At 33.5% G+C, this 14,285-nt stretch overlaps 1 protein-coding gene across 2 annotated transcripts in view; it reads right to left on the bottom strand.

The window, feature by feature from the left end:
• MCPH1 (microcephalin 1) overlaps nt 1-14,285 on the bottom strand; it is a 122,514-nt gene that overhangs the window by 78,702 nt on the left and 29,527 nt on the right. Inside the window, exons 10-13 of one of the 2 annotated variants that reach the window (XM_039709597.1) lie at nt 9,804-9,841; nt 6,617-6,779; nt 2,076-2,124; nt 726-803 (exon numbers count right to left, since the gene is read on the bottom strand). In XM_039709597.1, coding sequence (XP_039565531.1) covers nt 2,089-2,124; nt 6,617-6,779; nt 9,804-9,841 — 237 coding nt within the window. In that variant the 3' untranslated portion in view covers nt 726-803; nt 2,076-2,088. Of the gene's footprint in view, nt 1-725; nt 804-2,075; nt 2,125-6,616; nt 6,780-9,803; nt 9,842-14,285 lie in introns of those variants that run through there. The other variant, XM_039709596.1, reaches the window with a different exon arrangement.

Here is a 14,285-nt window from a genome sequence, read left to right as displayed (position 1 = left end):
TAATAAAATTACAGTAAAAATAAATTTCACACCCCATTAACTGTACTTTCTTCAAAGCTGGTATGAAACTTTGAGAAATAAATGTCAGACACTAATTTAGTGGAGGGAAAATTATTGGAATGATTGACTAGTAACCAGCTAGGCTTCTACTTGTTTTAAAACCAAAAGAAAATTCCTGTTTAATAATTTACAACACACGAAGTGCACTGAGGTCTACACAGGTACATCATGCCCCCATATACTACTTGTGCACTAGTTCCCAATTCAGTACTTGAGAATGATTATTAGAGGCAGGAAAATCCTACATTTTTTCCTACTTAGCAGTTCAAGAAGACCACAGTAATTTTCCATTGCCCAAGTAATTTCTGGGCAAAAAAAACCAGAGTCCCTGACCTGCAAATATTTCCATTTGGCAAAAACACGCTTCTCCAGTTTGTACACAGGTACAAATAGAAACAAAATTAAAGAACATTTATACTTCAGTAAGATGCTGGTTTATTCAGGCGTAAATTGTTGAATCAACATTTTGCATTTTCCACATGTACCAAGTTTTGCACACACCTCAAAAAGTATTGGATGAAGAAGAAAATAACTCCTTACAGTACCTGCTTAAAAAAAAATATTTTTCTAGTAGGCTTCCTTATTCACAAAACCTATTTAGAGAGCAAATAATTTCCCAGATAAACAAAAGAAGGTTCACAAGCTTAAAGGGCCATTAAACTTACAGGAGCTGCAGGGAAGCTGGATGAAAGCTCGTATGGTTCCTCTGAGATCCAATGGCCTAATTCCAAAGACCACAGAACCTAAAATAAAATAAGTGGTAAGTAGAATCTTAAAATTTCTAAAATGAACTTTTTGAATGTGTAATTAGAAGTGACAGTGCTGTTACAATAGCTGGTTTGCTATTTCATTTACCCAAACCAAATCTTTGTTGAAAAATCAGTAATTAAGAAAGATACAATTTTTACAACTAAAACAAACCATTGAAATATCAGTCATACTTCTATGCACAGCTATATTACATTTTAAAACATTGTGAGGATATTCAAAAAGTCAACTATTTTTTAATCACAATACACAGAGCAAAAAATTTGAAGAGGGAAGTCCTAATATACCAGTTCTGTTCTCTCAGTTTAGTGATCATTGAATTTCACAAGGTTTCTGGTGGTTCATTTCTCCAGCTTGTCAAAGTCCATCTGAACAGGAGCATCCATCTGGTTTATCAAACACTCCTCACAGTTTTCTAACATCTGCAAACTTGCTGAGGGTGCATTCTTCCCCATCATCCAGATCATAAATGAAGATGTCAAACAATACTGGACCCCTACTACAACAAGGATTATGCAACTGTTGCATAGAATCCACATCACATATATAAATCATTCTGCAAAGAAGAATAACTCAATGTCTTGCTCTGTAGCAATCTCTTGTCAGTGTCATACTCTAGAGCAGAAAAGAAGATTGCAGAACACTGACTCTCCAGCAAACACATAATCATTTGTGTGCAACTGAGCTCTGAAACACTGGACCAATATAATCTTTAGAGACTAGTAATCTTAAAACTGTGAGCTGCTTGCAGACTTCTGTTCCCATCAGGACCAGCACCAAATGTCTAACAGAAAAAGCCTACTTAATATGGTTGCATTTCCAATTTCTGATATTTAAATTTTTTTTGGTAAATTTTTCCCCAAACTACTCCACCCAACATTTTTTACAGATTGATTTTCTAAACATTCTTCAGGACAATTTATCATAACTTGCATTTGGTAGACTATAATATTAAAAGCTCCATGGGAGAGTATTCAAATACTATCCCTCAATTGTAAAAGCATTGTCTTAATGGGAAAATGGAAAAAGAGAAAGTTCCTATGCCCTTGAGACATATTAAAGGACAATCTACTCCTAATTTGTAGACAGACTAAATTCTGAAGACCATTCTGATGGAAGATGAGATTCTTTTTTTTCATTGGTTTACTAAGTGGTGAGCCATAAAGTTTCTCACAGAGGTAAAACACTGGTATCTTCTTTGCTAAGCTTGTCCACTGTCACTCAATTCAACAACTTTTCCCATTTACAGGTACTTGGGCTTCACAATGTTTCTTCTGTAGTTGCCATCTGGCACCCCTTAAGTTCAAAAAAAGCAATGTTACCAACCAGTGAGACATCCCGTTGCTCTTAGAGCAAGTGAAGCTACCTGAACAAGAAAGAGACATATACCCTCTAAATGGGACATACAGAATTTATCAGAAAGCAAATCCCTTTTTTAGGATAATTCAACCTCTCTCATATGTTCCCTAAATAGCTCTCTAGCCATTTCAAATAGATTATGTCATTAGCACAGCCATGCACTATTAAACAGTTGTCATTATTCATCTCAGAGCAAGCTGAATTTCATCCGTGTCTAAAATTATTTCCATGCTTGATACACAATGACTGAAATACTCTGTCATACAAATGCATATATTATCAGTTTAAATTTAAATTATAAAATATTCCCTTTTAAATTGTGAACGAGTCTATGAAATATTCCCCGTAGATAAAAACTGGTATTAAATATATAGAGCATGCTAAAGTTATCCTTTACAATATTATAGCTCACTAATGGAAAATTCTAAGCGGAACAAATTTAATCATAAACTAGCAATGTAAACCTTATAAAATGGTCCAATTGCTTGTAAGAAAATAAGTTTCTGTAAAGGGTTCTTTTGCCCCAAATCCATTGTTACAAGCAGTAAATTGCAAATTCAGTTTTCATAACAAAATTATTTTCTAAATAAGTTCTATAGTTTTCAGTCCAAAGTTGGCTTCCAGGGAAGCCAACAACCTCAAATGAGAGCTTCTACAAAAGCTGTTTTCCTTGTTTGATGTGACAAGTGATGTTTGACTTGTGAGGAGAGGTGTCCAATTTTGCAGGCTATTGGAAATGAAGAGTAATTTTTTGCTCACAATAAAAAGCAGCATATCCTTAGACTTACTGCTAAATTTGTTTACAAAACATCCAAAGAATACTATGTTTACTTTTAGAAAAAGCACAATCAAATATTTGAAAACGTAACAGCTGTGCAAAAAGAGAAAATAATTTCTACAGTCAGTATATCATACCAAACATAAAAATAATAGTTAATCACATTAATAAATCAATGACCTTTAAAAATATTCAAAATCCAATAATGCATTGAAATGTTCAGCTAAGAAAAGTACTGTAACTTCTTAAAAAATACAGTTAAGACTGCAACTTAGGATTGTAAGTTATACATTTTAGGGTGGTACCTGTGTATATTTTTTATAATTACTTTTAACAAATTACAATAATAATATCAAAGCCTCTCAGCTTTATATAGCTGTATATATTTATTGAACATAAAAGAAACTTGCTAATGTAATTTCTCTTTTAATCAAAATATAAATCAACTTTAACTGAACCAAGAAAATTGTAACTTTGAATAAAATTCATAGACATACTACAGTAAAAAAAATTCTTCATAAATAAACTTGAGCAGGAACAGATGTACTGTGCTGTATTACATATACATCATGTCCTTATAGTACCAATATCATGTTTGTATCAAAAGTAGCTGGAAAACAACCTAAACAGATTGAAATATAAACCCAAAAGATTAGTTATGATTAAGTAATCCTATTCCATTTTCCAGGCCAATTCTACAGCAATGACCTTTATCAACCCTTGTAGTATTTACAGAACTTTGTTTAGAAATGAAATTTGTTTGTCTTAACAAAAGATGGATTAATGCTTGTCTATCATGGTTCTGGAATTGAGTACAAAGGCATCATATCTACTCTCTTAGATAAAAAGAAAATTGGATACTGAGTTCATGAACAGGTCCTGCAGTAAATAATTAGGTCACCACTCACTAAAACATTCAGTTTTCATGAAAACAAAGACAAGAGCTTTCCATTCCAAGTCACTGAAAATTTGTTTCTGGCTTTGGCAAATTTTCAACCAGTAATATTTTCATAGCAACACTAAAAAATGCTTCAGATTCATGTAATTCAAAAAGAAGTTATGATTTGCAATATTATTCTTAGCGGAATACTTCTGAATGTGTGTTTCTATTGAGAATAAAGAGCCTATTTGGAAGTTTTCAAACGTGCAGTTATGAAAGAGTTAGCTCAAAGGGTCTGAAAACACACTATTTTGTTAATTATTTAAGGTCTCTCACCTATCCAGCTAGCACAATGAATGATCATATGGTATTTATACTTGAATAGTTCATCTTGAAAATGTAAATGGAGTGCTATGAAGGTTAAATGTCTGATGTTAAATTTGGTACTTCTCCAACATCCATCTTTAAAAATAACATTTTAAGTTTTTCTCAGAAGAAAAAAACCACTTCATCCTAAATGATGTCCACATTACAAGACAAAAGGCAGAGGTAAATACATTCTTGAAACCCTGATAAACATCTCCAAAAGACAATCATCACTGCTCAAAGTAATACCATGTTTATAAGGTACTGCTAATTTTTCCAGGTTGATTGATTTTTTAAATTATCCAATTTGAACTATTTTATCAGTGAAAATACTAATGGTAGGATTGATTACATTTAAAGGCTTCAGTTATATAGCACTAATAAAAGGAGATTATTTTCTTAGATGAAATTTTTCTGACTAATTTTCTACTGAATTCCTCAATTCTGGCTAGGTAAGGCTTCAGTTTACTCTTCTCTAGTTAACTAAATTGGGTAAAAACAGGGCAAAAGTATTCGGCCATCTTATGGCCAAATGGGCATTGGCACAATATGAAATAAGACAATGAAGCACTTATATCACATGAGTCAATGATTTAAACAGGTGAAGAAATATTTTTTTTAAAAAGGTTCAAAGCACTGTTTTTTCAGTTAAATAAGTAAATAAATAAATTGAGGGAATACACATTTATGGGCAAAGTTGTACCTAGTCTCTGTGAAAGAGATAAGCACAGTTCTAAAATAGTTCCAGATAACAGATACTATAAGATCAAACTTGATCTGGAGATCTGAACTTTGTGTCTAGTTCTTTCTCATGCATCTCTCCCAGTAACTTCAGAACTTTGTCTAAATAGCAGCTCAATAAAATGAGTGAAAACAGCATCAGCATTTGATCCAATAACATCTGCAGGGACAAACTAATCCTTGGAACAATTTCATTCAACTTGTTGGTATTATATGAGGGGTATAGATGATCCCATGATGAGTCTACAATGTAGACCATAAGACAAGAGGAGAACATTTCTAATCAATACTGCTCTATGAAGAGAATAGGTAGATATTTTCACCATGCATTTTTTCAGAGGTATAGGGCATAAAATGGGCAATTAAATTCTAGGACAGCACTTGTTGGAATTCTGATTATCCATATTGCTTTATGTACAAAGACAGGAAACTATTTTGTAGTACTTATCTCTATCTCTAGCTATCTTAGTAGTTATTTGAAGCTTTTTCTCAAGGAATAAGGCAGCTTTCCTGTTTGAGCATCCTGTCATGAAAAAGTAACTTGTGACAATTACATTGTGACTTTTTTAATTCTCCATACAAAGCTAAGCATGGGACAGATAATTTAGTGCATTTAACTAATAGATGCAAGGAATCATATAGTAGGCTGGAATGAGTCTGTGGAGATGTTCTTCTCCAAAACCCCTGTTCAAATATGCTCATCTTTATGCAGCCAAGGATGCTATTAGTTTTCTTTTGCCACAAAGGCACATTACTGGATCCTTAAGATGACCAAAGATGCAAACCCTCTATTACAAGGGAAATTAATCACCAAGAACTTCTGAAAAACCCGAAATATACTGCAGATAACTGCATATATATCATATAGGACAAGCTTCATATTGGTAACTGCCAGACATCTTGAAAACAAAAAGGCAGCACTTTATTTTCCACTCAACAAGTAAATTTTAAAGTATCTATAAGAAAGAGGAAACTACAAAATTTAGTTATTGAACAACCTTTTTCTGTTGAAGATAGAGAGCTATTTCCATATAAATTTCACGATCGATGTTTTATAGCTCTGGAAGCATGAGGAAAGCTGAGATGCTGTCATCTTCAGTGTCAGATTGAGTGGTTAATCTCTGTTATTACAGTGAGCAATTGAGATGGTTTAAACCTGGGCTGACAGATAAGTTCCCCACCCAGTCACCACTATTCCTATTTTACATTTTTTCCCATTTGCAGTGAAATATCTAAGAATTTCCCTTCATCTTCATTTTTTCCAATGCTGAACACAATACATGTTTCAGAACATAACAGAAATATATTATATCAGGACATAAAAAGTTCAATCTGAATAATGTGAGTTGGCTAATGTTGAGCAGAAATTAATCTGTCCAAAAATAATGCATGGGACATGAGTTTCTCATCCATGAGATAATAAATAAACTAGATAATGAGGTACAACACAAGAATATTTTGGTTAAATTAAGCACTGAAAAACTGTAACTAACTAATAGATCTTCACATAGACAAATTTCATCTAATTGAACTAACTCTAAGTAAGCCTGAATAACTTAACACTGGCATCATTGCAGGTAGCATGGACACAAACATGGTTGATATTTCAGCTATACAAACGAAAAGTAATTTATTGTGTAGTAAAGTTAGAAAGCATTTCTTACCCACTCATAAGAAACAATCCAACACCCACGAGCAATTCCCAGCATAACATTCAGGGTACGACGAGGACTCCCAGTAACTACATGACTTGTTGTTTCACACACTTCATTTGAGAACAAAAAGTCTCCAAGTTTCTTCACGACCTGAATTACTGTATTTTGCTTCCTAACAAGAAGAAAAGGTAAAAAAGCCCATGCACCACTGAATGGAGGAAGGCAGAATTATAGAAGCATATAGATACATTGCAAATTAATTTAAATCCACCTAATTTCTTTCCCTACTAAACATTTTTTATCCTTTTCTCACTAAGCCTCTACCCATTTGCTAGCTCTAAATTCATTAACCTCTCCAGAGTCCTAACAGATCCTTTTCCATTATCACACAATCACATCTACTTGCACATCAAAGCCCTTTAGCCCCCTCACATCTATCTTGTTTGTTTAAATAAAAGCTTTAGAGTGCAGAATTATCTATTATGTTGTTTGTGTACAATGCCCAACACAACAGAGCCTAATTCTTTGTTTCTTTTATTGTACTATAAAAAGTAGTACCAAGAAATGTAAACATTTAGACACAGCACATTTAACAGCTTTTCATTAAGAAGCCCCAGATTTTCAGCATCTGAATAATGCTGTGTCTAAATTTAGAAAAGTCCTAAAGTTCTATCTGGCTTGCAACCTACACATCTATGCCAATGTTTCAATTAAAAATTCACTTATCCTTAAATACAATTATAATGAAATACATAAAATTAGATCTAAATTCCAGAATGGCCATCTATAACTGGAATTCTAATTTACGCTCTCTACATAGCTATGCAGGAGCACATAAATATACAATTATGAAAACAGGAAGACTGGTATCACAAGAGAAAAGCTGTTGCATGATAAGAATTTACTGTTTTTATGAATGATAATTTTTACAATTATAAATGATCCTTAAGGATCTGTAAATTAAAGCAAAATTCTGGTGACCTCCTCTACTCCTCATACTAACTTGGAAATGTCCATGCAACACAAGAGAAAGCAATTAGTCACAACCTTGAACACAGTCACACTATCACAGTGGTGATCCTTTAAGGCAAAACTTCTGAGTTGATCACAGACACAATGCAAGTGCACTCAGAGCATCTCCAGAAGCCTTTGGGGTTGCTTCATTCTCACTACATTTAACTCCACAGAAAGGAAGTCTGTTAGAACTCTCAAAATATCCCAGCTAAAACAAACACCACTTAACAGAATCCTAACAAAACTGCAAGAAAATTCTTCACAAAGATTGGAGCAAATATTTTTCAAGAAGCTTAAAACAAACAAACAAAAAAAAGAATAGTGAAAACAGTGCAGCAAATGAATGTCACAATTAAATCAAAAGGTGATATTGTATGTTGAGATCCTTCAAAAAATCCTATGACTAACCCTCTCTCTGGTACGAATTCTGGCTTTGGCTATATAGCTTTGGTTGTTATTAGAATTCTTAGTATTTCCTTTTCATTTTGTGAGCTTTAGCTTGATACAGCCTACAGGTAATGTTTTTGCAACATTGCAACCCATAGGGGCTGGCCCTGCTCAGACTGCATGCTCCATGCTTTACCTGAACCTTTTCTAAATTCTTCCTATGTCTGCACAAAATTTCTCACAAGGAGAAGAAAAATTTCTGTTTTACAAGTCTTGAATTGAAGACGTCTTACAAACTGCAGAGAAAACTCACCAGTTTATACTTGAGACAGCTGCAAAAACTGGTGGATGAAAATTTAGAGCAAAATTTCACTGAATTTTTAAATCAGAAAATTAGATAGCTGTATGGTTGTGAATCAGTGAGCAGCATTTATTATGCCATGAAACCATTGAACTCATGCATCTTAAAATGTAAATTCTAAGGATCCACTTTTGAGGCTGTAGCTACTGGGTAGTAGAATTGGCTTTTGACCACTGGGCTGTGTTTTGGAGGACTGTTTTCTGTTCTTTGGTTGTGTCAGAAGCAATCCTTTTCCCTTCATCCACTTACAAGCTGATGAATGCCTACAATTGTAGTCAGCCAAAAGCAATCATGATGAAAAGGTTTTGAAGAAAAGCAATTTTTATGCCCAGACAATTTAATTTAAGGAAGTAGTAAATGAGTGGTGGGAAAAGTCAATTTATAGGAACATGAAAGAAATAATATATTAATGACCTGTTTAAAAAAAAAGTAAATTTCCCCAGCTCAGCCAGGATTTGTTCTCCTCTTTCAGGCAGACCACAGCCTCTGTTTTCCCCTACTATTTGCACTGTAGTGATGATACACGGTGATTCTGCATTGCATGACTTGTGAGGTTCATTTTACAGTCCTGGTGTTACTAGCATCCAGTCACATTAAATAGAAGAAAAATATTAATTCTATGTTACGTTTCTGACATATACAAGTACACATGTTAATAGCTATTGATAACCTCTTAAAAAAAACTTCTGAAAGCATAGCCACTAAGTGCTGTTTCTGAGTATTTATTTCTATGTAACTGTCAACATTTAGTTACAGCAAACCTGAAACAGATTTTTGGGTAGTATAAATATCTTGAGTTTTGAAAAAGAATTCAAAAACTGTAAGCAAGTGTAGTATAAAATATGGAATCATGTTTTTGTTGGATGTTCCTTATGCTTTAAGACTTTTAAGAGAATGATAAGAACATGCCAGAAAATTATTAACTCTCCCCCAAAATATGCAGTGGCAGCTGCTTCTAATGTTTTGAAACTAAGTCACTAGAAAGCCTACAGCTGATATTTATTCTGCAACTATTCATATGAAATAAAACATTTTAAACTGATGTTTCAGATTATGACTTTTTAAATAGAAATAATTAAAATGTATGCCGAAAAGGCCGTGTTGGGCTGAACCATTTACTACATACAACTATTATGTACATTTCTTTCAGATAAATTCAAAACTTGCTGGAGATTTTAGTTTTATTACTCTGAAGCCCTGTTAAACTCACCTATGGAACTACTTCAGTCTCTACCAGAGCAAAAAACCATATATATATGGTTTTTAGAAATAACAACAAAATATACATGTACAAAAATCTTTCTAGCAAGAATACAGAAAGAAATAAAGTGCAGAGCCCAAAGATAAATTTAATTTTCTATAAGCATAAAAAATATATCAATATTCAAATTTAAATGGTAGGCTGAATAAAGAGTCAAAATGGTTAATACTTACTCAGAGGACATACTTGTCATAACTAGTGTCCTTGTTGGCTAGGGACATGAAAGAAACAAGAAAACATAAAAAATATGAAAAAAATCCCTTTGAAAAAAAACCCCTTAAATTAGAAAATGTTATGTTAAAAGGTGCAAACTACTTCATAACTATAATATCACCTGGGGAAAAGATTGTACTAATTAGCACATATACTAGAAATACTAAACTCTGAGGATATGGAAGGAAGGAAAACCCTTCAATCAAGTTTTATGTCAAAGAATAAGATAGAGCAGAAGACAGGAATATAAGCTTTTTTTTAGTAAAAGCAAAATGCAAAGGATTTCCAGCCTGAGATGCCACAGAAATAAGGTCAGTATTGGTCTACTAAGTTTTCATCAGATGGAAAGGAAATGGAAGCTTACCCACAACAAAGAAAACCTGCAATTTAAAATTCCAGTTTCTTCCAAAATAAAGGTAGAAACTGGCTGGGAGGCTTCAGAAACAAGAAATATAATTTTATTGATTTTGTTTTTATTTTGATACTGTATTTTTGGGGGGTTTTGGCACAACTTCAGTATTTTATGTCAAGGTTAAATAAACATTCTTTCAACTCTTCAGTATTTTATAGTGAATAAAAGTTGTCCAAGTAATACCACAAGCACAACATACTCAAAGAATACAGCAATATTCAAATCAGCAATTCTGAGACACCTTAAACAGCCGTCCTCCCTTCTCCTGCCATACTTCCCATAGCTTATGCAAGAAGCAGGAATGTTTGCCCCATACGGACTTAAAATAAGCTTGGGAAGAATTATTATTACAGAGGTGAGAAGAGGAGGAAGTTCACTACCACTGACCATGAAAGCCTCCATTATGCACAAAAGCAGGACAGAACATCAATTTTAGCAGTATCAGAGAAATACATAACTACATAGAAAATGGTCATTAAAAAACATATGCAAGAAGAGGTTTTGATCATCTTAGTTAAGAATTACTCGTAGCTACATAAACATGCACAAATATATATATACACAAACATTTTGATTTTGTAGGAAAAGGAAACTGAATTTTATACAATGATTTAAAAAAACTAATAATTTTCAAAATCAGTATATGAATTTAAATTACTTCTCCATATAGCTACTGGTCCATATGAAATACTAACTCCCACTTCTGCCCCCCAATATATTACCATGACCACAAGTGGTAAGCTCCCCAAGTCTCCACTAAAATTCAGTTTCTTTTGAGTAATGCACTGAAGAAAGAGTACAAAAATATTTCTAATTGGGAGCAGAGGCAATAAAAAAATATTTCAGGGCAACTCATTTTACCCATTAATGAATCAAAGAACAGAAGAGAGAAATCTAATGCGATTCCACCTGACCTCTGTTATCAGTACAGAACAGTTATCAGTTCTCTATTGAACAATTAAGTAATCTCTCACATTTAAGAAAAGAGCTGGAAATACCCGTGTAGACTATCAGACTAATAGAATGTAGACTAATAATGTGCACCATGACTATTCATTATATGAACACTCTTTGCATAAATAGAACACAATTTAGATACCACTGACAATGCAGATTAAAGATAACACAAGTAGTAGTTTCATTCATTTCAACATACACATGGCGATTTCATTGCAGTTGTGTACCTTTAAAAAACACAAAATCCAGATACTATTTAAGTCTTCAGAAGCAACATAATGCAGCATATTCAATAATTTTTAAGATTAATGATAAACATACACTCAGACCACACTATGTAGCTCTACAATACTTAAAACTGACCATGTATGCAATCTGAAAATATAAACCCAAATAACAATAAAACAAAATAAAACTTCAAAATACAAAAGGATGAAACTTTTGCATTGAAATATTTGAAAGAAATTCTATGCAGTATTTTTGGAAATACAAGTTTTCAATTTCTAACTTGTTGCCAGCAATACTTACTGATGATGTCTCACTCTACTGCTAGCCTGATAGCTAAAAAGAAATATGCACTTATCTTGATCAAATTTGGTTCTATTCTTAGCCAAAAGAATTTCTACTGTATTACTTCCAACTCCAAACAAGCAGTCACATTTAATTGCTCTTGGAAGTTCCAACTCAATTCTACACTGGAATTTTATATGCAAATAATTTGAGCAAAAATAATGACAATGCAACAATATACGTCAAATATATCTATCATAATATGAATATATTAGTATTAAGTTACATAGACTCAAAATTTGACAACAAACACTCAAAAAAGACATCTAGTGACATATTGAGTAAGGGCTCTTGTGGCAGAAGGACTGCACATTACTGCACAGGTTCGGTCAGATGTTTACAATCAGATGTGAGGCCACATTACTATGAGTATATGCCTCATACTGTCTTAATATACATTGTAGGATCTCCATAAACTCATGAGCATTAAAGGACTCTGGGATGTAACAGCCCAGGAAGCAAAAAAACAGGGCTTAAAACCAAGGTTTTGGTTTGCTCCGTCCAGTCTTTCTGGGTGGAAAAACTCATCTACATCAAATGTGTATGTTTCAGCATGGTCATGACATTCTCCTATATTACCTGAAGCCAGGCCTCATTCCTGTCACAATCAAGCTCCTTGTCTAAAAGTCTGGAGTTAAATCCACACACAGCAATTGAACTAGCTTCTTGAGAGTGTTTGTCTAGTATTGGCTCTAAAGTAGATCCTGATGTGTCAGTTCAGAATGTGCAGAAAAATATCCTTCCTCACAATTTTTTATAAACGTTATGAAAGTACTACTAATCATACCACTATTTTTGCCAAACTTGGCTTAAAAAGAAGCAATACTATAAACCAAGGCCAGGGCAGCTTGAGATCCTACAGCTGCTTCTTCAGCTTCAGAGCAGAAATGTTTGTTAGGAGTTCCTTAATACCATGTCTATAGGTAAGTAAAAATACACACACAAATGGATCCACACAAATCAGGAAATCTACAGCCTGTCCTGACCTTACCCTGCAAGGTCAGAATTTGAATTGTTGAATTATGTTACAACACATTGTGTACAAGGTAGTGCAGTGAGTATTCTGAACAAATGTCTCGTCAGTGCACTTCGAAGTGGTCCAAAGACTCAAGAATGCAGAAGGGTACATGCATAATGTAGAAATTGGAAATAAATTTAATTCCTTTCAAGCTATTATTTCATTTGCATTCAGAACTGCATATTTTTGCAAGTTAAAGGTCATTTGCTAAGCAGACAATATTTTGTTTTATTGCTTCAATAAGACAAGCAGTACTCTTTAATTACAGTTACCAAGTGGAAAACTTAGCCAAACTATGTTCTAATTTTCAGTTCTACATTTTTCAAGTTAATTGCTTTCTCCCCCACCCCCTACTATGCAATTTTTCTTCTGTGCTTTTTGTGTCTGTTTTATTTTACATGTTGCTTTTATTGAAAAAAAGGAGTTAGCATTTACTTTTCTGACCAGCAAAAAGACATCTGGTGAGCATCATTATGAGTTCTAATGCATGTCTGTAGCAGGAGTATTATTAATAAAACACTGGAAAAGGTGGTATTAAGTCAACTGGTCCTTTTATTTACCATTAATCTCTGAATCCTGAAGAGTTACATATCCATACTCTGAATCAGAGCACACATTTCTTTCTGAATTATTTTTGAGGTCTGGAGCACAGACTTTGTTATAAATTACAGCTTCAGTTTTCCTTTATATATTTCTTAGAAGCACTGTTGCATTAAGTACTTCTTTAGTGTCTGCCAACAACAAGATTTTTCTAAGTCATCTGAAATATAGAACATCCATTTCAGTAGCTAGAAGGAAACAGTATTTGTAAATCTCTCCAGTACTTAGAAGTGATACTTCCTATTTGTTAACTGACCTACACCACAAAAGAGGTGTTCAGCCTCAAAATATAATCTTTTTCTTTTCTAAATTTGAGCTGGTGTTTCTTGGAGCTGAAGGACAAGAAGAAAAAAGTACTGCTTTGTACAACCTGCTTGTCAAGAAGGTGAACTCAAACTTTGCTTTGTAAAGCATGTAATGAGTTCTTTTTCCATAAGTGACGAATGAATAAAAATCAGACCAAAAAATGTTTTCCCAGACTAGCTCTCAAGAATGATGTGTATTCATGCAAAGAATTAATTTGATAGGAATAGGTTTAGATTTGTCACTGGTTAAATTCCAGCCTATGTATATTAGATCTCATTTTATCTTTGTATCAAAAACCCAGGTCTCAAATATTTTTCAATAAATTATTTCAACTAAAGCACTTTTAAATTGTATATTATTTAGTCCAAGTGCTCCTCTTGTGCCTTAGAGTTGACTGAAGTTCTGAAAGAAATAAGCCTCAGAGTAGTCTCAAACACAGATACATGTTTTAGTGGAGTTAAAAAAGATCTTCAACTTCAGGACTCAACAACATACCCTTTATCAAGGGATAAAGAAGTTTTGGAGGGTGGGAGGCAGGCAGGAAGAAAACTGCATGTGTGAGCAAAGATAGTTTAAGAG

This window comes from Passer montanus, unplaced genomic scaffold, assembly GCF_014805655.1.
Source record: "Passer montanus isolate IOZ18808 unplaced genomic scaffold, ASM1480565v1 scaffold219, whole genome shotgun sequence".
NCBI classification, from domain to species: Eukaryota; Metazoa; Chordata; class Aves; order Passeriformes; family Passeridae; genus Passer; species Passer montanus.
The sequence above is the reverse complement of the archived record's forward strand: the minus strand, read 5'-3'. Positions and strand labels throughout refer to the sequence as shown.